This window comes from Oratosquilla oratoria, chromosome 18, assembly GCF_046742065.1.
Source record: "Oratosquilla oratoria isolate Oo_2021 chromosome 18, ASM4674206v1, whole genome shotgun sequence".
Taxonomy (NCBI): Eukaryota; Metazoa; Arthropoda; class Malacostraca; order Stomatopoda; family Squillidae; genus Oratosquilla; species Oratosquilla oratoria.
Window position 1 is genome coordinate 23,662,656 of NC_134794.1, and position 26,622 is coordinate 23,689,277.

General features: G+C 42.6%; 1 protein-coding gene across 2 annotated transcripts in view; it reads left to right on the forward strand.

Annotated features, from left to right (window-relative positions):
• LOC143035120 (uncharacterized) overlaps nucleotides 1–26,622 on the forward strand; it is a 214,642-nt gene that overhangs the window by 156,285 nt on the left and 31,735 nt on the right. Inside the window, exons 19-26 of one of the 2 annotated variants that reach the window (XM_076201708.1) lie at nucleotides 7,108–7,224; nucleotides 7,550–7,630; nucleotides 8,979–9,073; nucleotides 9,173–9,371; nucleotides 11,982–12,161; nucleotides 12,764–13,946; nucleotides 15,938–16,008; nucleotides 16,592–16,816. In XM_076201708.1, the coding sequence (XP_076057823.1) occupies nucleotides 7,108–7,224; nucleotides 7,550–7,630; nucleotides 8,979–9,073; nucleotides 9,173–9,371; nucleotides 11,982–12,161; nucleotides 12,764–13,946; nucleotides 15,938–16,008; nucleotides 16,592–16,816 (2,151 nt within the window). The remainder of the gene's footprint in view (nucleotides 1–7,107; nucleotides 7,225–7,549; nucleotides 7,631–8,978; nucleotides 9,074–9,172; nucleotides 9,372–11,981; nucleotides 12,162–12,763; nucleotides 13,947–15,937; nucleotides 16,009–16,591; nucleotides 16,817–26,622) is intronic. The other variant, XM_076201709.1, reaches the window with a different exon arrangement.

Consider the following 26,622-nt stretch of genomic DNA (forward strand, 5'->3'; position numbering starts at 1 on the left):
AGTAAAGCAAAAGGTAAAGGAGGCAAAGAGGAGAGCAGATGTGAAATGGAGTAAGAGTATGACAGAAAATATTGAAAGTAATAAAAAGATGTTTTGGAAAGAAATTAAGAGAGGAAAAGGAGGCGAATCAAGTAGAGAAGAAAAGGTAAAAGGTGCAGATGGAGAGATGATAGTGGAAGAGAAGGCAGTAAGGGGAAGATGGGCAGAATATTTTAGGGAGTTGCTAAATGTGAAGGAGGATAGGGAGGGAAAGATAGTTGCAGTGGGAAATGCTAAGAATATGACCGTGATGAGTGAGGAAAATGGAGGAGAAATAAGGAAGGATGAAGTGAAGGCAGTTGTTAAGATGATGAAAGCAGGAAAGGCACCTGGTCTGGATGGATGCCATGCAGAATGTCTAAAAAAAGGAGGTACAGTGATGGTGGACTGGCTGGTGAGGTTATTTAATGTTTGTTGGAGAGAGGGAAGTGTGCCTGTATAGTTCCACTTTACAAGGGAAAAGGGGACAAATGTGAATGTAGTAGTTTTAGAGGGATTAGGTTGTTAAGTGTAGTTGGGAAGGCTTATGGGAGGATCTTGATTGAGAGGATTAGGAGAGGATATATCGAAATGGCAAAGCTGGTTAAAAGGAATACACGTTCAGCGAAACGTAATTATGAAATCAAGGTTGCCAGTCAAGCAAAAACCAACCCAAAGGGTTTCTTTCACCTCTATAGAACAAAAAATAAAGAAAGAATAGGACCAAATTAAAAATGATGAAAATGTCATGATAGAATCTGAGGAAAAAATGAGTGAGGAGTTTAACAATTATTTTCTATTGGTGTTTACTAATGAGAGGTTAGATAAAGTACCTGACTGCGATCTGATTTTCAGGGGGGATGAAGAAAGTAGTCCATCTAATATAAGCATTAGTAAAGAAGTAGTAGTCAAGCAGATTGACAGACTTAAAGCTACAAAATCTCCAGGTCCAGACGAAATTTTTCCAAGAATGCTTAACCTCTTCACTCCGGGCCAAAATCTCGCGGGCAGCATTAGCTGTCAGACGTATGATGTGTCGTAATAATACTCGCATCATAAAATATAGTCACTGCTTATATTGATCGTTCTTTCTTTCACCCGTGAATTTTGATAACCATAGAAAATGTGATGAAGACAGTTTAGAGAGTATCTCATTACGCAGGGGCAACTACAATAAATATAATCAAGACGCCGATATGGCAGCCTCGCATATCCACTTGCTCCTCATGCCGCCTACGTATGCGGCACCGTATGGAAGGGGTTAAGGAGTGTAAATTTGAAATCTGCGACCAGTTAACTCAAATATTCAATAAATATGTAGACACTGGTTTTGTTCCAACTGCTTGGAGGCAGGCAAACGTTGTGCCTGGTTTTAAGAAGGGAGATAGATCGTCTATATGCAACTACAGGCCAATCAGTTTGACATCGGTTCTAGGAAAAATGCCTGAATCAATAATAATAAATAGACTCAGAGAATACATTGAAGGGCATAAGTTAATTCGTGATTCACAGCATGGTTTCTCCAAGGGTAAGTCATGTGTGACTAATCTTCTATCCTTTTACACTAAAGTATATAAGGCGTCAGATAACGATGAAAATTACGATGTTATTTACCTTGACTTTAGCAAAGCGTTCGACAAGGTGCCACACCAGAGACTACTAAATAAAATCAAAGCCCATGGCATAGGAGGAAAAGTGTTGGAATGGATTAGAGCTTGGATTAGTAACAGAAAACAGCTGGTCACCATAAATGGACTAAAATCTAGGTGGGGCAATGTTACTAGCGGGGTCCACCATGGCTCATTTTTGGGTCCCTTGTTGTTCATTATGTACATAAACGACTTAGACGATGGGATAAATAGTGATGTTAGTAAGTTTGCGGACGACACTTAATTAGGTCAGGAGACGACGTCCAGATTCTGCAGGATGATCTTAATAAATTGTTAACATGGTCGGTGAAATGGCAAATGAACTTCAATATCTCTAAGTGTAGCGTGTTAAACGTAGGGCTACACAACCCCGAAAATAGATACAACTTAGATAACATGTTTTTAGAAAAATCTGAGTGTGAGAGGGACTTGGGAGTTCTGGTGAGTCCGGACCTTAAAACCAGGAAGCAGTGCATTAGCACCAGAAATATAGCTAACAGAGCATTAGGCTTCATTGCTAGGACGGTAATGAATAGAAGTGCAGAGGTAATTATTAAACTCTATCTAGCGATAGTTAGACCCATCCTTGACTATGCAGTACAGTTTTGGTCTCCGTCCTACAAAATGGACATAAATTCACTAGAATCAGTACAGAGATGAATGACCAAAATGATACATGGACTCGGAAATTTGCCTTACGAAGAGAGGCTTAGGCACCTAAACTTACACTCTCTGGAAAAGCACAGAGTGCGGGGTGATCTAATAGAAGTGTTCAAGTGGATCAAAGGCTATAACATGGGTGAAGCAAACACGGTTTTCATAAGAGAATAACAGGGCAGGACTCACAGTAATGGTTATAAACTGGACAAATTTAGATTTAAGAAGGAAATAGGCAAGAATTGGTTTACTAATAGTGTGGTCGATGAATGGAATAAACTTAGTAACCATGTAGTAAGCGCTGAAACTATCAGTTGTTTTAAAAAACGATTAGACAACTTTATGGATGGGGATGACAGGTGGTGATGGATAAGGAGCTGCCTAGTGTAGGCCTTATGGTCTCTTACAGTCTCCTTTTATTCTTATTTTCTTATGAACAGAGGGAGTAATTGATGAGGAACAGTGTGGATTTAGGATGGGTAGAGGTTGTGTAGATCAGATTTTTGTGGTAAGACCGATATGTGGGAAAGCTATAGGAAAGGGGAAGGATGTTTTTTGGGCCTTTATGGACCTGGAAAAGGCTTACGACAGGGTAGACAGAAAGGCACTGTGGGAGGTTTTACGGATATACGGGATAGGAGGAAAGCTTCTAGGAGCTGTCAAGAGTTTTTATGAGAGGATTAGAAATGGAGAGATTGAGTGGTTCGAGGTAAAGGTGGGACTTCGTCAAGGATGCGTTATGTCGCCCTGGCTGTTCAACTTATACATGGATGAGGTAGTGCGAGAGGTAAATGCAAGGGTAGAGGGTCAGGGATTGGAGATGGTTAAAGAAAATGGAGAAAAGTGGGAGGTGAGCCAGCTGTTGTTTGCGGATGACACTGCGTTTGTGGCAGGATCAGAGGAGGGATTGACGAAGTTGGTGACAGAGTATGGGAGAGTGTGTGATAGAAGAAAGCTGAAGATAAATGTGGGTAAAAGTAAGGTGATGAGATGTACAAGGGGTGAAAGTGGCAGTAGTCTGGAAGTGAGCATTAAGGGAGGGCGACTGGAGGAAGTGGATAGTTTTAGATACTTGGGTGCAAATGTGGCAGGAAAAGGTGGAGTGAAGGTGGAGGTAGAATGTAGATTGAGAGAAGCGAGTAAATGCCTTGGTGGATTAAAAAGTGTAATGAGGAATAGACATTTGGGAATGGATGCTAAGAGGAGACTATATGAAGGAGTGATTGTGCCAACAGCACTGTATGGGGCAGAAACATGTAACATAAGAGAGGAAGAGAGAAGGAGTTTGAATGTGTTTGAGATGAGGTGTCTGAGAAGTATGATGGGGTTTACTAGGCTAGATAGAGTGAGAAATGAGGAGGTGAGGAGGAGAACAGGGGTGGAAAGGGACTTGGGAGATAGGATTGATGAAAGAGTATTAGGATGGTTTGGACACATGGAAAGAATGAGTGAAGAAAGACTAGTAAAAGAGGTATGGAAGGCAGATGTGGAGGTAGTGAACATGAAGGGACATCCTAGGATGAGGTGGATGGATGGGGGGAAGAGGGGAATGTCTGTTGAGGAAGGACGGGAGAGGACAGAAGACAGGGGTGAATGGAGAATGGTTGTATGTAGGTGATGATGTGATGCATGAGGTGGAATGGGTGGGGGGATGGGGGTGAGGTAGTGTGTGTGAGCAAATTTTGACGCAGCCCGAAGGGATTTCTCCCCGTCTTCTCCTTTATGCATGGGGGGGACGGAGAGGGGGGGGGGTCATCGATTTAATGAAGCGGCCTTGCTGTGGATGTGCCGTGTCTTGTGACACTGCTTCTGACCCAGGGCAGTGGACAGGGTGCAGGGATGACCCGTCATCCAGGAGGTGCTAAGATAAGAGGGAGGGTGTGGAGTGTATTCAGGGATGGAATGGGTGGGAATGATTTTATGCCTTTTCCTTTTTGGCTACCTCTCTTGTAAGGGGGGAAAAGCCTTGGTATATGTATGTATGGTTTTTTTTCTATGGAGAAGTGTTGATACATGTATACTGAAAACTTGTTTCCTCTTACAAGGGGGATGACTGAGTCAAAACATCCATCCATCCTATACCCATTAAAAACAAAGGTGGATAGGGTGATTGGGAATATCTTTTTAGCAGGTAAGGTACAAGTGGAGAGTTGTTGTTGTTGTTGTCGTTCCCTAGACTGTCTGTCCGAGCAGTCCCGTCTCCCCAAGGAAGGCCACAGCCGAAACTGGGTTTTCCCACAAATCCTTTATAGAGTGTATGTTGTGTTGTTTGCGTGCATGATTGTGTATAATGCAGTCTTCCATTATGTGTTGTATGGTATGGGGTGAAGTGTTACATCCTGGGCAGCTGTTCACAACACGGTCGTCCAGCCTCTTCTGGTAGCTTAGAAGTGCTGGGTGGTGACCGCATCGCAGTCTGGCCAAGTGGACTCTGTCCTTTCGTGGGAGAGAGGATTCAGAAGGGTGGATATCAGGGGGTCTGGCATGCAGCAGTGTGTTGTCTTTCAGTGTGTTAATGGAGCGGTGAGTGATATGATTATGAATATGTTTCCGGAGGCTGGTATTTGGTGGTTGTGGAGGAAGAGAAGAGAGTATCTGTGCGTAATAAAGGTCTTTGGGTGTAGTTTTAATGTTTCTTGGTGTGTGTGTGGGTGTTCTGCTATGTAGTGTAGCGGGTGTGATGTGTTTGTGGTGGCTGCAGCAAGTGTTTGTGTGCCTCTCATGTCGAGGTGGTCCTTGACTTTGAGGACTTTTGTTTCATGGTGTAAATGGTCTGTAGGTGATGTATTTGTGCAGCCTGTAATTGTTTTGTATGATTTGAAGGGTGTTGTGGTGTGTCTCACTGAGATTAGGAGCCCATGCAGGACTCGCATAATTCATCACTGAGCGTATGCATTGTTTGTATATTGTTATATTAGTTTCTTTGTTTTGTCCAAATGTTGTTCCAGTGATTGACTTAAGTGCGTTAAGTCTAGGTGTGCATTTGTTTTTTATGTTTGTGAGGTGTTGTTTGAAAGACATGGATGTATCGTATGTTACACCAAGAATTTTCGGTGTGTTTGTGTGTGGTATTAGAGTGTTGTTGATGTAGAGATGAGGTATGTATTTGTGTTCTTTTGTCCAGTTGGTGAGAAGTGTTGCTGTAGATTTGGTTGGAGCTATTTTGAGTCTGTTTGTAATGAACCATGTGTTGAGAGTGTCAAGGTAAGGCTGGATTATTTTATTACCTCAGAAATACAAATCTCTTCCTACGCAGACGACATAACAATCACATGCACACATCGTAACACAGACAAAGCTGCACAAGTGGAGAGTGGTTGTGAATGGATGAGATTTTGATGAAGTCCAAAGAGATTTCTTTGCGTCTGCTCTATAAATTGAATGGATGATGGGTGAGGGTCACCATATTGTGAATTATCCTCAGTGGTCATGCCCTACTGTGGAAATGCTATGCTTTGCTACATTGCCTCTGACCTGAGCAGTGGGTGAAGGAAAGGCGGGATCCTTAATTAGCAAGGAACCAAGGGAAAATGGACAACAAATGGGTTTGAATGATTGTGGGATGATGGGTATATTCCTTGACTTGGCCAACCACTTATAAGGAGAACAGTTTCTTTTGGAATATATGTACATATACTTGTTTAATATAAATTATGAGCTTAAATTGTCCCATATCGTGTGACTTTATTACATCAGAACTATTCCATGAATTTATTTTTCTTCTGTCTTTCAAACATCTAGTCTTTTTATGTTATCATCTTGTGGCTTCTGGTATTTCTTTGTTTCCACACTAATACGTCTTTGTTATCAAACATGTCCACACCTTTCAAGGCTGTAAGCACTGTTGTTAGATCACCTTTCTTCTCTAATGTTGGCTATCTATTGATATACCAAGGGCTTCTTCCCCCTTAAAACAAAAGTAGCCAAACCAAAGGCACACACCCACTTCCACCCATCTCACTCCCATCCACCACCCTTTTTTCCCTCTCATCTTAGCTCCTTGTGGGTGAAGGGTCATCCCTGTCTCTTGCTCATTGTCTGGGTTAGAAGCAATACAGCAAGACACAGTGCTTCCATATCAAGGTAATTTCACTTAATTGCCCCCCCCCCCCTTATAAGGGAGGTGGCCAAAAACAGTCATAAAAACCACTCCCACCCATTCCATTCCTATCACACTCCACTCCCCTCCACCCTCTTCCCACCACCCATTTCCCTCCCTCTTCCCTGTCTCCTCATGCAAAGAATAGAGAGGATGGGTGAGAAATCCTTTTGGGCTGCATGACAGTATCAGCCATATTCTGCCATTCTCCACTCACCCTTATCCCCTGCCTTCTTCCTTGTTCAACAGTTATTCCCCTCTCTCTTAAAGCCCCTGCAGAGTATTCAGTCTCTCTTCTTATGATTTATCAAGAAAATTCGGAATCCGCTGCTGCTCTCTGAATTTTCTTTTATCTTGTTTGTATCCTTCATATTGCCTGGTGACCACATTACTGCTGCATATTACAGTTTAGTATGAATCAGGTTTTTGATCATCTTTGTGTTTTTGTTCATGTAATGTAATGCTACTCAAGTGGTTTTCAGTAACATATATTATAAACCTTCCCAAGTGATCCTTTTGATGTGTGCTTCTGGCCACAAATTTTCCATTATCATCACTCCTATGTCTCTCTCTTTCTTTGCTGTGGTAATAAAATTCTTCCCCACTCTACAGAGCAGTCAAAAACCCATTTTTACTGACACCCATTTCCGGCTACATTTATTCATACTTGCGGATCTTGTACAGGCTTTGGAGCTAAATGAACTACAGGGACAGCTGGAGGCCACTCGACTGCATTTGAGTGAAGTTGTTCAAAGGTCTGAGGAGCTGGAAGAAGCTGCTACTGCTGCAGCTAATGCCATGGTGAGATGAATCTTTATTCATATGAAATGTTAAGAGAAATTCCCTAGAAGAGCACAGACATTCTGCTTACTTACCTGCTTGTTTTGGATTCATTTTTGGATTGACTGATTGCTTCAGATGGCTTAATATTAGATTTTGAACTAAGTAATATAGTCTTGATTGTATGAATCGTTATATATACTATATGTATATATATTGGACCAAGGGCATGGCTTGTTAAATTCCATGCTACAAAGTCCTCTGTAAGGGGCACCATCCTAGCCTCCTGATAGATTTTTTTTATATATATATAAAGGAATCATATGTATTCCTCTTTCTTTTTTAGAATGGTCCCAATCTTAGTCATGACACAGAAAAGGATCATAGACTTAAAACTTTGGAGTATCAAGTTTTTGAGTTTGAAGGGGTAAGTCAATTTAGAATTTGCCAAAATACTGAACAAAATTGTTGTATGTAATAACCAGCATTTAGATGACTAGATTTAGTCCATTTATTTGTCAAATATGGGTAGAAATCAGGTTTTTGATCGTAAATATTTGCTGCTTATTATTTCTAGATGAGAGCATATTCCAAGTATAGATATAGCCAACCATTATGTGTTTGCAGACTTTAACATGTCTTGGAGAAAGTATATAACATTGTTTATAAGAGAAGCATTGTGGAGTAGGCTGCAAATGTTTGGAATAAGGGCAAGTCTATAGAAAACAGTTAAGTTTTTGCATGTGGGTCATGAATGGTGAGAATGACTGGTTTTATGATGAATGTAGGGATGTGTGATGTCATCATGGTTGTTAAATGTGGATAAAAAGGGAAGTGAATGTAGTACAAGGCAAGTTGTAGATTGAGGGAACTAAGTAAATGCCTTGGGGGATTAAAAAGTGTTATGAGAAATGGGCAACTGTAAATGAATGCAAAGAGGAAATTGTATGAAGGGGTGATTGTGCTGACAGCATTGTATGGGGCAGAGACTTTGAATTTAAGAGAAGCAGAGAAATTTTTTAAATGTATTTGAGATAAGATGTCCGAGAAGTATGATAGGGATTACTGGGTTGGATAGAGTGAAAATCCAGGAGGAGAGCGGGAGTGGAAAAGGAACTGGGAGATAGGGTTGATGAAAGATTATTGGGATGGTTTGGACACATGGAAAGAATGAGTGAATAAAGATTGGTAAAAGAAGTGTGGAAGGCAGAGGTGGAGAGAGTGAACTTGAGGGGACAACCAAGGATGAGATGGATGGATGGGGTGAATGGAGCACTGAGCAAGGAAAGGAGAAGGTAGGAGATAGGGATGAGTGGAAAATGACTGTGTTTGGATAATACTGTTATGCAAGGAAATGAGGGATTGGGGGTAGGGGGTGCTTAGGTGTGAATGATATTTTGATGCAGCCTGAAGGGATTTCTCCCCATCTTCTATTTTTCTGTGTGAGGTGATAAAAACATGGTCACCATGTAAGTGAAGCCACCGTACTGTGGATGTGCTGTGTCTTGCTGCATTGCTTCTGACCTGATCAGTGGGCAGGGTACAGGGATGACCCTTTATCTATGAGGAGCTAAGATGTGAGTGAAAGAAGGTGGAATGGATGGGAGTGAGGGCATACCTTTGACTTGGCTACCTCCTTTATAAGGGGAAAGAAAACCTCGCTATATAGACAGGTAGCAAATGAATCAGATTTAATTAGTAACATATAGTTCTAATTTATTTTTATTTACTTTTATTTATTTTATTGTTTTCTCTTTTCTTGTGTATATCAACAGAAAGTATCTATCCTTGAGAAAGAAAGGAAGGAATTGGAGAAGAAATTCAAGAAGTCAAACTCTCAGGTTCAGCAACTGCAGGAAGAGCATTTGAGGTATGACTACTTAGTTTTAATGATTTAATTAGATTTTTTTTTTTTTATTTTTTTTTTTTTTTTTTTTTTCTCCATTTTTCATTTTGCAATGTCCCTCAGGGAAAAGAGTAAGCTGCTCTTGGAGGTGGCAGCCCTCAAGCGCAGTGATGGTACATTCCCACTTTCCCCACGTAAAGCACCCACTCCCATCAAGGTGATGCCTCAAGAGGTTCAAGAGATGGATCTATTGAAACAGGAGAAAAGCCAGTTGCTGGAAGACAAGGAAAATTTGAAAGCTCAGCTCTCTGCAAGAAAGGAGGTAAGTTACGGTGTGGTTTTGGTTGCATTGCAGATAAATTTCAGAACAAATTGGTTACATTCAGTACCAAAAGTCTATCCACATACCAAGAGCTTTTTCCCTCTTACAAGGAAAGTAGCCAAGTCAGAGGTATGTACCTATTCCCACCCATTCCACTCCCTCCACCACCCCCTCAACCCCTCTCATCTCAGCTTCTCATGGATGACGGGTCATCCCTGCATCCAACAACATGCTCCTAATCTCAGTGAGACATACCACAACACCCTTCAAATCATACAAAACAAAGCCCTAAAAACAATTACAGGCTGCACAAATACAACACCTACAGACCATTTACACCATGAAACAAAAGTCCTCAAAGTCAAGGACCACCTCGACATGAGAGGCACACAAACACTTGCCGCAGCCACCACAAACACATCACACCCGCTACACTACATAGCAGAACACCCACACACACCAAGAAACATTAAAACAACACCCAAAGACCTTTATCACGCACAGATACTCTCTTCTCTTCCTCCACAACCACCAAATACCAGCCTCCGGAAACATATTCATAATCATATCACTCACCGCTCCATTAACACACTGAAAGACAACACACTGCTGCATGCCAGACCCCCTGATATCCACCCTTCTGAATCCTCTCTCCCACGAAAGGACAGAGTCCACTTGGCCAGACTGCGGTGCGGTCACCACCCAGCACTTCTAAGCTACCAGAAGAGGCTGGATGACCGCGTTGTGAACAGCTGCCCAGGATGTAACACTTCACCCCATACCATACAACACATAATGGAAGACTGCATTATACACAATCATGCATGCAAACAACACAACATACACTCTATAAAGGATTTGTGGGAAAACCCAGTTTCGGCTATGGCATTCCTTGGGGAGACGGGGCTGCTCGGACAGACAGTCTAGGGAACGACAACAACAACAACAACTGCCCTGGGTCAAACGCAAAGCAGCAAGTGCTAAAAGTACATACATACATACATATACCAAGGCTTTTTCCCCCTTCCAAGGGAGGTAGCCAAAAAGGGAAAGGCATAAAAACACTCCCACCCATTTCATCCCTAAATACACTCCACACCCCTCCCACCCTCCCTCTCATCTGAGCACCTCCTGGATGACGGGTCATCCCTGCACCCTGCCCACCGCCCTGGATCAGAAGCAGTGTCGCAAGACACAGCACATCCACAGCAAGGCCGCTTCATTTAATCGGCGACCCCCCCCCTCTCCGTCCCCCTAGCATATAAGGAGAGGATGGGGAGAAATCCCTTCGGGCTGCGTCAAAATTTACTCACACATACTACCCCACCCCCCCGCCCATTCCTCCTCATGCAATCACAAACATCATCCATATACAACCATTCTCCACTCACCTCTGTCTTCTGTCCTCTCCCTTCCTTCCTCAACAGACATTCCCCTCTTCCCCAAAGCCCCCTTCACCCCATCCATCCACCTCATCCTAGGACGTCCCCTCATGTTCACTCCCTCCACATCTGCCTTCCATACCTCTTTTACTAGTCTTTCTTCACTCATTCTTTCCATGTGTCCAAACCATCCTAATATTCTTTCATCAACCCTATCTCCCAAATCCTTTTTCACCCCTGTTTTCCTCCTCACCTCCTCATTTCTCACTCTATCCAGCCTAGTAACCCCCACCATACTTCTCAGACACCTCATCTCAAACACATTCAAACTCCTTCTCTCTTCTTCTCTTATGTTCCACGTTTCTGCCCCATACAGTGCTGTTGGCACAATCACTCCTTCATACAGTCTCCTCTTCGCATCCATTCCCAAATGTCTATTCCTCATTACACTCTTTAATCCACCAAGGCATTTACTCGCTTCTCTCAATCTACACTCTACCTCCACCTTCACTCCACCTTTTCCTGCTACACTTGCACCCAAGTATCTAAAACTATCCACTTCCTCCAGTCGCTCTCCCTTAATGTTCACTTCCAGTCTACTGCCACTTTCACCCCTTGTACATCTCATCACCTTACTTTTACCCACATTTATCTTTAGCTTTCTTCTATCACATACTCTCCCAAACTCTGCCACCAGCTTCCTCAATCCCTCCTCTTTAGGGAAATTAAACAGTACTGTTCCCAGGCACCTTGAAAATTGTATTGAAAGAAGTAACAGTAGGTCAAATCAGAACACATACATATACCAAAGGCTTTTTCCCCCTACACGGGGGTAGCCACATACATATACCAAAGGCTTTTTCCCCCTACACGGGGGTAGCCAAAAAGAAAAAGGCATAGAAACCACTCCCACCCATTCCATTTCCTATATATTCCACTCCCCTCCCTCTTATCTTGGCACCTCCTGGATGACGGGTCATCCCTGCATCCTGTCCATTGCCCTGGGTCAGAAGCAGTGTCGCAAGACACAGCACATCCAGTAAGGCCACTTCATAAATTCGGCCACCCACATAAAAATTTAAATTGATCAAGTAGCACCTTTCCCATGTATGTATTTACACTATCAGACCTTGCCCAATTATTGTATGTGTACAGAAAATTTTGGTAATTTTAGAACTCCTGGGTTATAGATATCATATCAATCAGCAATTTTATTTCTGCCTTCCAGGAATTAGACAATGTGAAAGAGAGTCAGAAAATTTTGCAAACAGAAAAGGAGTTGCTTAGCAACAGGCTGCAAGAGACCAATGACCTATTTGAGCATTTGCGAAGTGCTAATGCCATGACAGAAAGTCTTAAAGAGCAAGCTCTGAAAGAGAAGGAAGAGCTAGAGTTCAATGTGAGAGAGGTAAGGTCTTTATTTGGTATTTGATAGCTATTAATTATTCATCTTTTTGCTGCCTTCCTAAAAAAAATTCCTGTACCACCTGTTTGACTTAATCTTTTTGTATTTCCTAAGCATCCTATGGTAGCTTGGTGGGGGGGGGGGGATACTGCTATTATATTCCTGGGCATGTTAATATATATATCTACCCAGTCCCCTGTTTGACCAACAGAAATGGGGGGAACAATAATAAATATAATAAATTCAATGTATTTACCGCAATCTAATATCAGACTTCCTTAGTGTGTGTCTGTGAGAGAGATGTGTATGATGTCCATTTTGGAGGACCACCACTTCGAAGTACCCTGTATTGGTCCCATAAAATTATTATATTTAAGTAGTTATATTAGGCAAGGATACTAGTTGGCAGAGATCAAGGTGATGGCAGTTCAAACCCTGCTGTCAGCAAGTTGGACCCAGGGCATGGTTCATTAAATTCCATACTACAAATTCTTCAGTAAAGGGCACCATCCTAGCCTCTGATAGAGGGAGTTTGTGTCATTAGATTGAGTCATAATAGGTAAAAAAAAAAAAACAATCACCTTAGATCTTGTTTTTATTTTCAGCTGAGTGAAAAGCTGATTAGCATACAAGAGAACAGGGCTGCAGACCTTCTTGATCTTTCAAACCTCCGTTCTGATGCTGGACAAAGTGCAGAAAAAATTGAGGACATGAAAAATCAGCTGAAGATGAAGGAAGAAGAGTTGGAAAGGCTACAAAAGGAACATAAACTTGACAAAATTAATGATTTGCAGAAGCTTGTAAAAGAGCATGAGGGACAGCAGAAGAGCCTGGAAGACAAGGAGGAAGAAGTTGTTAGGTTGCAGGAACATGTAAAAGAGTTAGAGGGGGAACTTAAGTCGTTAAAAGAAGAAATGGAGGGAGAAAAGGAAAACATTGCTGAGGAGGTGAAGGAAATTAAATTAGGATTTGAATCCAAGAAGAGAGAACACAAAAAACAAGTAGAAGACATGAAGGAGACTTTAGATTTGCTAACAAAGGAATTGGAGGAGTTGAAAGAAAGGCTGAGAAGTGAACAAGAGGAAAACAAGGAAAAGGTTAGCAAGGAAGAAATGGAAAAACTTGTGGAAGAAAGAAATGCCCTGGAGAAGAAAGTAAAGACTCTTGAAGGTGTAAACATGGATAAAGAGGAGCTTGTGGAGAAAAAGGCCAAACTGGAAGCTGAGCTGGAAAGGGTCAGTGCTGAGCACAAGCAATTGGAAGTCAAATGGCAGGAGGAGGAGGAGACCCTGAGGAAGAACCAGAGGGATATAATAGATACCTTGGAAGTGGCAAATAAAGCTTTGGCTGAAGAAATTAGAAATTTGAATGAGGAGGTCTTGAACTTGTCTGAAAAGATGAAAATGTCTGAGATGAATGGTGAAGAATTAAAGTCTGACCTTCTTTTGGCTCAGACCACTTTGCAACAGAAGGAGGAGAACAGTAGTAGGCTACAGGATGAACTGGACTGCTTGAAATCAGAACATGAAAACTGTGAGAAAATAATCATTGATCACAAGGAATCTATGTCCATGAAATTAGAAAGTCTCATGAAGGAACTGGATGTTCTTAATGAGACAGGAACCAGAGAAGTAGAGATATTGAAAGAGTCCCATGCAAAGGAACTTAAAACCTTGGAGGATGCTCACAGTTCAGAGGTGGAAAAATTGGAAGCACTTGTTAAGGAAATGGAAGTTAAAGTGTCAAACCTTGAAGAAAAACTGGCTGAGAAACTCAAGAAGTTAGAAGGTATGCCTCCTTTCTTTCATTCTCACCATGAAACATTCTCTACCACTTTTCTCCCTCCCTCCAGTCTGAACAGTGTCTCTGTACCTCCCTTTCCCACCTTCATTCTCTTCTCCTGTCATTGACAAATGCTGATCACTTAACTTTAGGAAGAATAGCAGTGCAGGTTTAAGAGAAGAAGAGGGTGTGTAGATAAACTTTTTACATACATATACCATGTATGTATGTAAAAAGTTGATCTACACACCCTCTTCTTCTCTTAAACCTGCACTGCTATTCTTCCTAAAGTTAAGTGCTGATCACTTAACTTTAGGAAGAATAGCAGTGCAGGTTTAAGAGAAGAAGAGGGTGTGTAGATAAACTTTTTCCAGTAAGATATATATGTAAGAAAATTGTGACAAAGGTTAAGGATATCTTAGGCTTTCATGGATTTGGAGGTGTATGATAGGGTTGACGAGCATTATGGAGTGTGGTGTGGATGTATAGGATTGGGGGAAAGTATTTAGAGTAGTCAAAATATTTTTACACAAGTAATAGCTAGTAGTATCTGGAAATAAATAGTAGAGCTTGTACTAGGATTGGAAATAGAGTGAATGGTTTGAGATGAAGATGAAGGACTTGCCAGGGTTCTAAAATGTTGCCATGGTTGTTCAAAAGTGTATATGGATATGATGATATATACCAAGGGCTTTTTCTCCCTTACAAGGGAGGTACCCAAAAGTCAAAAGGCATAATTCCACTCCCACTCATTTCTTCACCCCCCCTCTCTCTCTCTCTCTCTCTCTCTCTCTCTCTCTTTTTTTTTTTTTTTTTTTTTTTTTTGGGGGGGGGGGGTCAGAAGCAGTGCATCAAGATCTAGCACATCCACAGCAAGGCTGCTTCATTTAATGATGGGAGTGGGAGGTAAATGTGAGAGAGCAAGGCAAGAGATTGAAGTTAGCAAACAAGAGTGGATGAGCCCATTGTATGGATAACAATGTCCTTGTGGCTAAGTCTGAGGATAGATAGAAGGAGTTGGTGATGGAGTGAGAAACATGGAGATGAGGCAAAGAATGAGGGGTGGAAAGTGCTGTTGGACAGAGTAGATCAGTGTGTTGAGGTGATTTGAGCAAATGGAAAAAATTAACGAGTAAATGCCAGCAAAGAGTGTAGGAAATAGAGAAGGATGGAATGGAGACAGATTGAAAATAAAGTTGACTGATGGGATGCACAGGTTACGAGCACATGTGGAATGTCTGTTGGGCAGGGAAGAGAGTGCAAAAAGTAGTAAATGGAGGGAAATATGAATGAATGAAAGGGTGATGCAGCCTGAAGGTATGTTCTTATCTGGTTTGTAAATTATTTTGAGTAGGTGAAGAGGGGGAAGGATGGTAGGAGACATGAAATGCTGAGATGAGAGGGATAATGAATGGGTATAGGGTGGGTGGGTGTTTTAATTTGGCTACCCCATTTGATACATACATACACCAAAGGCTTTTTCCCCCTTACAAGAGAGGTAGTCAAAAAATATAGGCATAGAAACCACTCCCACCCATTCCATCCCTGCATACTCCACTCCCATCCACTCCCTTCCCTCTCCCTTATCTTGGCTCCTCCTAGATGATGGGTCATCCCTGCATCTTGCCCACTGCTCATTTGATAAGAGGGGAAATGGCCTTTTGATATATGTAGGTGTGAAGTGGGGGGGGGGACTAGTGTCAGCTCTTAGGTTACATTGTGGAAGCACTGTATCTCATTACACTGCCTTTGACCCAAGTTATATGGAAGGGGAAAGGGATGACCCTTTGTCCATTAGGTTTTAATTGCAGAGTCAAAGAACACAACTACTTGAGTACATGTGTTCTTTGACTCCACATTCCCCCTCTCCCAAAGAGGTGAGGGTCTTTGGTATGTTTTCAGTTCAGAACACTTTATATGAATGTTTTTAGAATTATGAATGAGAATTTTCCTTGTTATTGCTAGTACTTGTTTTTTTATTAAGTTACTTATTTCAGATGTGGAATTGGAGTTAGAGGAGAAACTGTTGCAAGTAAAAGAGTTAAAGAAGCAGCAAAATGAAACTCGGGTAAGTATAATAAGGGTTTGCCATTGGTGTGTACTCAGAACAAAACTTACAATTTGGTAAAAATTTTATGTGTGTGTGTGTGTGTGTATACATATATATATATATATAATGGACATCTGTAGTACATAGTTTCATGTCTTCTGGTGTTGCAAACCATTAACTGATATCCATGTTGCAATACTTTCCACACTTGCTAACAAATAGAGTGTGGAAAACAAAAGTCAATGTATGTGGTGAAGGGGGCTTTGGGTGCATGTGGAATAATCTTAAGCATTGAAACGAGTTCAAAAGACGGGAGTAAGTGGACGAAAGGATGACATAGCTTGAAGGGATATTCTGCTTCATAAATTATATTATTTTAGGTAAACAAGGAGAGGGGTTTTCATATAATTAAACAATGGGGATAAACCAGCTCTGCCTTGCTGCATTGCCCTTTGACTCGGGTAGTGTGGCAGGTCAGGGATGACCCTTCGTCCATAAGGGCTGAGATGGGGGGGTTGTTATGGGTTTTGTTTGTGGATGAAGTGGGCGCATGCTTTGATTCAAGAGTGTGGAGTAAATAGTGTAATGGCAATTCTTTCAGATGACAAATACAGAAATGGAACAATTGCAAAAATACACAATGGAGATGGAGGCAAAACACACTGATATGCAGAAGAACGTAGAGGAAATAGCTCAAAGGTACAAAGTCATAGAGAAGGAGAGGGATGAACTGGCAGAGAAAAATAGTGGAACACAGAAACAATTGGATAACTTGGAGGAAGAATACAGTACCAAGGAGGCAATCATAAAATCTCTCACTGCCAAGGTGACTATAACTTTTTTTTTTTTTTTTTTCTGTAAATTTAGAGAAGAGCACACCTAAATTATGTAGTAATAAAAAAATCAATATTACATACATGTGCCAATGGCTTTTTCCCCCATACAAAGGAGGTAGCCAAAGTTACATACATATACCAAGGCTTTTTTCCCCTTACAAGGGAGGTAGCCAAAAAGGAAAAGGCATAAAATCATTCCCACCCATTCCATCCCTGAATACACTCCACACCCCTCCACCCTCCCTCTTATCTTAGCACCTCCTGGATGACGGGTCATCCCTGCACCTTGTCCACTGCCCTGGATCAGAAGCATTGTCACAAGACACAGCACATCCATAGCAAGGCCGCTTCATTAAATCGGCGACCACCCCTCTCCCTCCACCCATGCATAAAAAGGAGAAGACGGGGAGAAATCCCTTCGGGCTGCATCAAATTTTGCTCACACATACTACCTCACCCCCCATCCCCCCGCCCATTCCACCTCATGCATCACAACATCATCCATATACAACCATTCTCCATTCACCCCTATCTTCTGTTCTCTCCTGTCCTTCCTCAACAGACATTCCCCTCTTCCCCAAAGCCCCCTTCACCCCATCCATCCACCTCATCCTAGGACATCCCCTCATGTTCACTCCCTCCACAACTGCCTTCCATACCTCTTTTACTAGTCTTTCTTCACTCATTCTTTCCATCCTAATACTCTTTCATCAACCCTATCTCCCAACTCCCTTTCCACTCCCGTTCTTCTCCTCACCTCCTCATCTCCTCATTTCTCACTCTATCTAGCCTAGTAACCCCCATCATACTTCTCAGACACCTCATCTCAAACACATTCAAACTCCTCTCTTCCACTCTTATGTTCCATGTTTCTGCCCCATACAGTGCTGTTGGCACAATCACTCCTTCATACAGTCTCCTCTTAGCATCCATTCCCAAATGTCTATTCCTCATTGCACTTTTTAACCCACCAAGGCATTTACTTGTTTCTCTCAATCTACATTCTGCCTCCACCCTCACTCCACCTTTTCCTGCCACATTTGCACCCAAGTATCTAAAACTATCCACTTCCTCCAGTCTCTCTCCTTTAATGCTCACTTCCAGACTACTGCCACTTTCACCCCTTGTACATCTCATCACCTTACTTTTACCCACATTTATCTTTAGCTTTCTTCTATCACATACTCTCCCAAACTCTGTCACCAACTTCCTCAATCCCTCCTCCGATCCTGCCACAAGCGCAGTGTCATCCGCAAACAACAGCTGGCTCACCTCCCACTTTTCTCCATTTTCTTTAACCATCTCCAATCCTTGTCCCACCCTTGCATTTACCTCTCGCACTACCCCATCCATGTATAAGTTGAACAGCCAGGGCGACATAACGCATCCTTGACGAAGTCCCACCTTTACCTCAAACCACTCACTCTCTCCATTTCTAATCCTGACACAAGCTCTACTACTCTCATAAAAACTCTTGACAGCTCCTAGAAGCTTTCCTACTATCCCATATATCTGCATAACCTCCCACAGTGCCTTTCTGTCTACCCTATTGTAAGCCTTTTCCAGATCCATAAAAGCCTAAAAAACATCCTTCCCCTTTCCTATAGCTTTCTCACATATCGGTCTTACCACAAAGATCTGATCTACACAACCTCTACCCATCCTAATTCCACACTGTTCCTCACCAATTACTCCCTCTGTTCCTCTCCTAATCCTCTCAATCAAGATCCTCCCATAAGCCTTCCCAACTACACTTAACAAGCTAATCCCTCTGAAACTACTACATTCACACTTGTCCCCTTTTCCCTTGTAAAGTGGAACTATACAGGCACTCCTCCAGTCCTCCAGCACTCTACCCTCTCTCCAGCAAACATTGAATAACCTTACCAGCCAGTCCACCATCACTGTACCTCCTTTTTTTAGACATTCTGCATGGCATCCATCCAGACCAGGTGCCTTACCTCCTTTCATCAACTTAACAACTGCCTTCACTTCATCCTTCCTTATTTATCCTACATTTTCCTCACTCATCACTCTCATTTTCTTAGCATTTCCCACTGCAACTATCTTTCCCCCCCTATCCTCCTTCACATTTAGCAACTCCCTAAAATATTCTGCCCATCTTCCCCTTACTGCCTTGTCCTCCATTATCATCTCTCCATCTGCACCTTTTACCTTTTCTTCTCTACTTGATTCGCCTCCTCTTCCTCTCTTAATTTCTTTCCAAAACATCTTTTTATTACTTTCAAAATTTTCTGTCATACTCTAACCCCATTTCACATCTGCTCTCCTCTTTGCTTCCTTTACCTTTTGCTTTACTTCTCTTTTCTTTTCTTTGTACCTCTCATATGACTCCCTCGTCCTATTTTGAAACCAATCTGTGAAAGCTCGCTTCTTCTCTTCTACAACCTTCTCTGTTTTCTCATCCCACCATTCACTACCCTTCCTTCTATTTCCTCCCATCCTTCTTGTTCCACACACCATCCTTGCACACTTTATGACTCCCTCCTTGAACCATCCCCATTCCTCCTCCACACCTACCTCTACTCTATCCTTCACACCCTTCCACTCCTCCTTCAGCTTCTTCTTGTACTCCTTCTCCTTTTCATTTAAAGAGTTCACTATAAGCACCTCCCTACCTTTTGTCCCTTTCCTCTTTCTCCATCTATCCTCCACTCTCAACTTACCTTCCACCAAAAAATTATCTGATATTCCCCCACCCTCTCCCCTTAGCACATGTACATCCTTAACTCTTCCTATCATAATCCTATTTACCACTACATAATCCATCAACGCTATATCTACCACCCTTCCCTCCACCACCCTCTCCCATGTGTACTTATGCTTGACTTTCTTCCGAAACACTGTATTTGCTATCATCAACTCTCTTTCTAGACACATTTCCACCATCAACTCTCTACTACGATTCTTTCCTGGAACTCCACATTTCCCAACCACTCCATCAATTGGACCATTTCCTACCCTAGCATTAAGGTCTCCCAGTACTATTAATTGACATTTCTCCCTAAACCCTCTAAGCACTCATTTAAATCTATCCAAAAGGCCTCCCTTTCTTCTACACTCTTCTCACTGCCAGGCCCATATGCACTTACAAAGACCCACATCTCCTTTCCCAGTTTCACCTTCATCCACATTATCCTTGAGGAAACCTCCTTCCACTCCACTACCCGTTTACCTATCTCTTCACTTACTAGAATAGCTGCCCCTTCCCTCCCTCGCTCTCTCTTCCCTCCTGATAACCTCCCACTTACACTCACCCTTCCCTTTCAACTTAGTTTCACTCAAAGCCAACACATCCATCTTCTCACAAACATACTACCTATCTCTTCCCTTTTACTCTCATCTGTACCACATCCACGCACATTAAAAGACCCAAACCTTAGGGTGCTGGTCCAAAAACTCCCAGACCCTCTTATGCCAAAGATACATACATATACATATACCAAGGCTTTTTCCCCCTTTCAAGGGAGGTAGCCAAAAAGGGAAAGGCATAAAAACACTCCCACCCATTTCATCCCTAAATACACTCCACACCCCTCCCACCCTCCCTCTCATCTGAGCACCTCCTGGTTGACGGGTCATCCCTGCACCTTGCCCACCGCCCTGGGTCAAAAGCAGTGTCGCAAGACACAGCACATCCACAGCAAGGCCGCTTCATTTAATTGGCGACCCCCCCTCTCCGTCCCCCCTTGCATATAAGGAGAGGACGGGGAGAAATCCCTTCAGGCTGTGTCAAAATTTGCTCACACATACTACCTCACCCCCCACCCCCCTGCCCATTCCTCCTCATGCAATCACAACATCATCCATATACAACCATTCTCCACTCACCTCTGTCTTCCGTCCTCTCCCTTCCTTCCTCAACAGACATTCCCCTCTTCCCCAAAGCCCCCTTCACCCCATCCATCCACCTCATCCTAGGATGTCCCCTCATGTTCACTCCCTCCACATCTGCCTTCCATACCTCTTTTACTAGTCTTTCTTCACTCATTCTTTCCATGTGTCCAAACCATCCTAATATTCTTTCATCAACCCTATCTCCCAGCTCCTTTTTCACCCCTGTTCTCCTCCTCACCTCCTCATTTCTCACTCTATCTAGCCTAGTGACCCCCACCATACTTCTCAGACACCTCATCTCAAACACATTCAAACTTCTTCTCTCCTCTTCTCTTATGTTCCACGTTTCTGCCCCATACAGTGCTGTTGGCACTATCACTCCTTCATACAGTCTCCTCTTCGCATCCATTCCTAAATGTCTATTCCTCATTACACTCTTTAATCCACCAAGGCATTTACTCGCTTCTCTCAATCTACATTCTACCTCCACCTTCACTCCACCTTTTCGTGCTACACTTGCACCCAAGTATCTAAAACTATCCACTTCCTCCAGTCGCTCTCCCTTAATGTTCACTTCCAGTCTACTGCCACTTTCACCCCTTGTACATCTCATCACCTTACTTTTACCCACATTTATCTTTAGCTTTCTTCTATCACATACTCTCCCAAACTCTGCCACCAGCTTCCTCAATCCCTCCTCCGACCCTGCCACAAGCGCAGTGTCGTCCGCAAACAACAGCTGGCTCACCTCCCACTTTTCTCCATTTTCTTTAACCATCTCCAATCCCTGACCCACTACCCTTGCATTCACCTCTCACACCACCCCATCCATGTATAAGTTGAACAGCCAGGGCGACATAACGCATCCTTGACGAAGTCCCACCTTTACCAAAGTTAAAGGCATAAATCCACTCCCATCCATTTCATCCCCATGTACTCCACCCCCATCCACCCCTTTCCCTCTCTCCTTTTCTTGGCTTCTCCTGGATCCTGGATGATGGATCATCCCTGCATCTCGCCCACTGCCATGGGTCAAGAGCATTGTAGCAAGACACAGCACATCCACAGCAAGGTTGCTTCATGTAATCGGCCATCCCCTCCCCTCTCCATCCCCTCATGCAGAAAAAGATAAGACAGGGAGAAATCCCTTTGGGCTGTGTCAGAATATTCACACATACTCCCTAATCCCCCACCCACACCCTTCCATGCATCCCAGCATCATCCATACACAACCATTCTCTACTCACCCTCTCTTCTGTCTTCTCCCTTCCTTCTTCAACAGATGCTTCCCAGTGCCCCTTTCACCCCCATCCATCCATCTCATATTTGGACGCCCCTTCATGTTCATTCTATTCACCTCTGCCTTCCACACCTCTTTTACTAATCTTTCTTCACTTATTCTTTCCATGTGTCCAAAGCATCCCAATATTCTTTCATCAACTCTATCTCCCAACCCTGTTCTCCTCCTCACCTCCTTGTTTCTCACTCTATCCAGCCTAGTAACCCCTACCATACTTCTCATTCATTTCATCTCAAACAATAACAGAATGAAATAAGAGAACAAATAAAAAGCCTAGATGTCAGAAAGTCGCACAGACCGGATGAAATCGCAAATTGGATATTAAAGGAGTGCATAGATGAACTATCAGATAAAATACACAAGATAATAGACTTCTCATTAAAAGAGGGAAAAGTACCACAAGATTAGAAAAATGCAAACATAGTGCCAAAATACAAAGGAGGAAACAGGGAAGAACCTACAAACTTTATTCTGGTATCTCTCACAAGTACATACAGTACATATACCAAGGCTTTTTCCCCCTCACAAGTACAGTAGCTAAAATATGCGAAAAGATCATTAGAAGTAGATGGATCAAACATTTGGAGGAGAACAATATAATAAATCCCAAACAATTGGTTTTAGAAGTGGAAGATCGTGCACCACAAACCTAATTTGCTTTTACTCGAGACTGATTGAAATAATACAAGAAAGAGATGGTTGGGTGGACTGCGCCTTCTTAGATTTGCAAAAGGCTTTTGATAAGGTACCACATACATACATATGCCAAGGCTTTTTCCCCCTTACAAGGGAGGTAACCAAAAAGGAAAAGGCATAAAATCATTCCCACCCATTCCATCCGTGAAAACACTCCACACCCCTCCACCCTCCCTCTTATCTTAGTACCATCTGGATGACGGGTCATCCCTGCACCTTGTCCACTGCCCTGGGTCAGAAGCAGTGTCACAAGACACAGCACATCCACAGCAAGGCCGCTTCATGAAATCGGCGACCCCCCCCCCCTCTCCGTCCCCCTGTGCATAAAAGGAGCAGACGGGGAGAAATCCCTTCGGCCTGCGTCAAATTTTGCTCACACATACTACCTCATCCCTATCCCCCACCCATTCCACCTCATGCATCACAACATCATCCATATACAACCATTCTCCATTCACCCGTCTTCTGTCCTCTCCTGTCCTTCCTGAACAGACATTCCCCTCTTCCCCAAAGCCCCCTTCACCCCATCCATCCACCTCATCCTAGGACGTCCCCTCATGTTCACTCCCTCCACATCTGCCTTCCATACCATTTGCACCCAAGTATCTAAAACTAAAGTATATAAAGGTAGAAGCGAGTAAATGCCTTGGTGGATTAAAGAGTATAATGAGGAATAGACATTTGGGAATGGATGCTAAGAGGAGACTGTATGAAGGAGTGATTGTGCCAACAGCACTGTATGGGGCAGAATCATGGAAAATAAGGGAAGAAGAGAGAAGGAGTTTGAATGTGTTTGAGATGAGGTGTCTGAGAAGTATGATGGGGGTCACTAGGCTAGATAGAGTGAGAAATGAGGAGGTGAGGAGGAGAACAGGGGTGGAAAGGGAGCTGGGAGATACGGTTGATGAAAGAATATTAGGATGGTTTGGACACATGGAAAGAATGAGTGAAGAAAGACTAGTAAAAGAGGTATGGAAGGCAGATGTGGAGGGAGTGAACATGAGGGGACGTCCTAGGATGAGGTGGATGGATGGGGTGAAGGGGGCTTTGGGGAAGAGGGGAATGTCTGTTGAGGAAGGATGGGAGAGGACAGAAGACAGGGGTGAATGGAGAATGGTTGTATATGGATGATGTTGTGATTGCATGAGGTGGAATGGGCTGGGGGATGGGGGGTGAGGTAGTATGTGTGAGCAAAATTTGATGCAGCCCGAAGGGATTTCTCCCTGTCCTCTCATTTTATGCAATGGGGGGACGGAGAGGGGGGGGGGTCACCGATTTAATGAAGCGGCCTTGCTATGGATGTGCCGTGTCTTGCGACACTGCTTCTGACCCAGAGCAGTGGACAAGGTGCAAGGATGACCCGTCATCCAGGAGGTGCTCAGATATGAGGGAGGGTGTGGAGTGTATTCAGGGATGGAATGGGTGGAAATGATTTTATGCCTTTCCATTTTTGGCTACCTCCCTTGTAAAAAAAATAGGAATTCAGGGCAAACTGTTAGAATGGATGGAGGACTTTTTAATTGGAAGGAAGATGAGAGTGGTTCTTAGAGATAAAAACTCGAAATGGGAAGAAGTAAAAAGTGGTGTCCCCCAAGGCTCTGTTTTGGCTCCCTTAATGTTTGCCATATACATAAATGATATGGACGAAGGGGTGAATTGTTACATGAACTTCTTTGCTGACGATGCTAAATTGCTCAAGAGAGTGAAAACGGAAGAAGATTGCAGATTGTTACAAGATGACTTACAATCTGTTAAGATCTATGAAAGTGGCTTTCCACTACATGGATGAAGAGATGGTTAAGAAATTAATTGTTGCATTGATAAGACCAAAACTAGAATATGCTATATCATTGTGGGCACCAAGCACAAAGAAGTTAGAAAGAATCCAGAGAGCCGCGACCAAGATGTCACCTACATTATCAAATTTGACATATGAACAAAGATGGGAGAAATTACAACTGATAACACTAGAGCAGAGAAGGGAGAGAGGTGATTTGTTGACCATCTTTAGAATAATGAAGGGAATGGAAGTTCTTGATAGAGATGACCTATTAAAATGGGACAAAAGAGAAACAAGAGGACATGCAAAGAAACTAAAGAAAGACAGTTACAGAAGAGACCTGAAAAAGAACAGTTTCCCACACAGGGTAATTGACGTCTGGAACAAATTGAACAGTGAAACCGTTAATACCAGAAATATACACGAATTCAAAAGCAAACTAAATGTAGAGAGATACAAAAATGGGTCAACACGAACATAGCTCCAGTCCTGTAAAATACAACTAGGTACAACTAGGTAAATACATTTAAACTCTTCCTCTCTTCTTCTCTTATGTTCCATGTTTCTGCCCCATACAGTGCTGTCAGCACAATCACTCCCTCATACAATCTCCTCTTAGCATCCATTTCCAAATGTCTATTTCTCATTACATTTTTTAATCCCCCAAGGCATTTACTTGCTTCTCACAATCTACATTCTACCTCCACTCCTCCCTTCCCACCACATTTGCACCCAAGTATCCAAAGCTATCCACTTCTCCAGTCTCCAGCCTTGGAGTGTTTTAGTGAGCTGAACATATTTTCGTATAAATGTGTTGTAGTACAGGTAGTAGGTTGTTGCAGATGTTTGAAAGGTGATGCTGGAGTTGCTTTTGATATGTTTTCAGATGATTGTGCTTGTGTAACATAGTAAGAAGGATGGGTGGGTTTGAAGGCTCTTGCATAGAATCAATCATTCCATTACCCCTGGTTTTTCTTGTGCAGAAGACCTGTGGCATGGGGCCACACCTGAAAGATGTGGAGAGTGTTGCATCCATTTGGTATCTGCAGCAGAGCTTCAATATGGCCTTCCTTCTTAGGAAAAGCATCTTCCTCTCCTCACAGTCTCCTTGCTGCAACTGTTTGAAATATGGACACTGCAGCACCTGTAGCATGGAACTGTGTTCTTATAATTTTTATGTGGTGTTCAACCATTCCAACCTGTTCAGCACTTGATGTGCTCATACAGATTCTACAACCCTACACAAAATAGGATTAATCCACCATGGAGAGGTACAGAAGCTGTATTTCCCTGGGAGTCTGTGATCCTGTAGTGCTCAAAGCAGAACACTTTCTTTGGGGAGAATTTTGGTTTCTAAGTGTAGATGTTTTACCTAGATAGTTATTATTCATAATATTTTGTATTGCTTGTAGGACGTCTGTTATCTTGATTGTTAGTAACCATGATGTGGAGCTGTAATCAAATGTGATTCTTGAGTTGTTTGTACGATATATTGTGATTAGTGCTACTTCATGATGGCCAAAACTTTTGAATAGATTTATGTAGTAGTATTTTGGTTATGAAAGTATACATATTTATACCAATGGCTTTTTCCCCCTTACAAAGGTATAAATTCACTTACACCCATTTCATCCCCACATACCCCACACCCATTCACCACCCCTCCCTCCTTTTCTTGGCTTCTCCTGGATTTACCTAGTTGTATTGTAGTAGTTCCAGAGGGATTAGCTTGTTAAGGGGGTACGCGACACCTGGAGGTCATTTTCTAAAATATTTAGAGTAAAGAGCTGAAACTTCTCAGGTAAATAGGTATCCATATTGCCTACATTTTAGGTGAAGCAGAATGATGTATGTACACATGTATGTATACCAGTAGCGACATTTAAAAGTGCACAGCACCATAATACGTGGACCAATTTGTTTTATATTTTGGCTATGATTAGTCAGTAGGCACACCTAGGGCTGGTCATTGAGTAATTGAACAATTTCCTTTATACTTTTGCATACAGGCATTTCAATTTTAATGTCTGGCAAAAATCGTGAAAAATAAAAAAATTTTGCTCGTTTCCATTATTACTCCGAACTCTTTCATCCTATTCAAAATATTCGAACGATCGGCCCTAGCAGTTACTAAAAGTAATATTCCCTGTAAGTTTCATCTA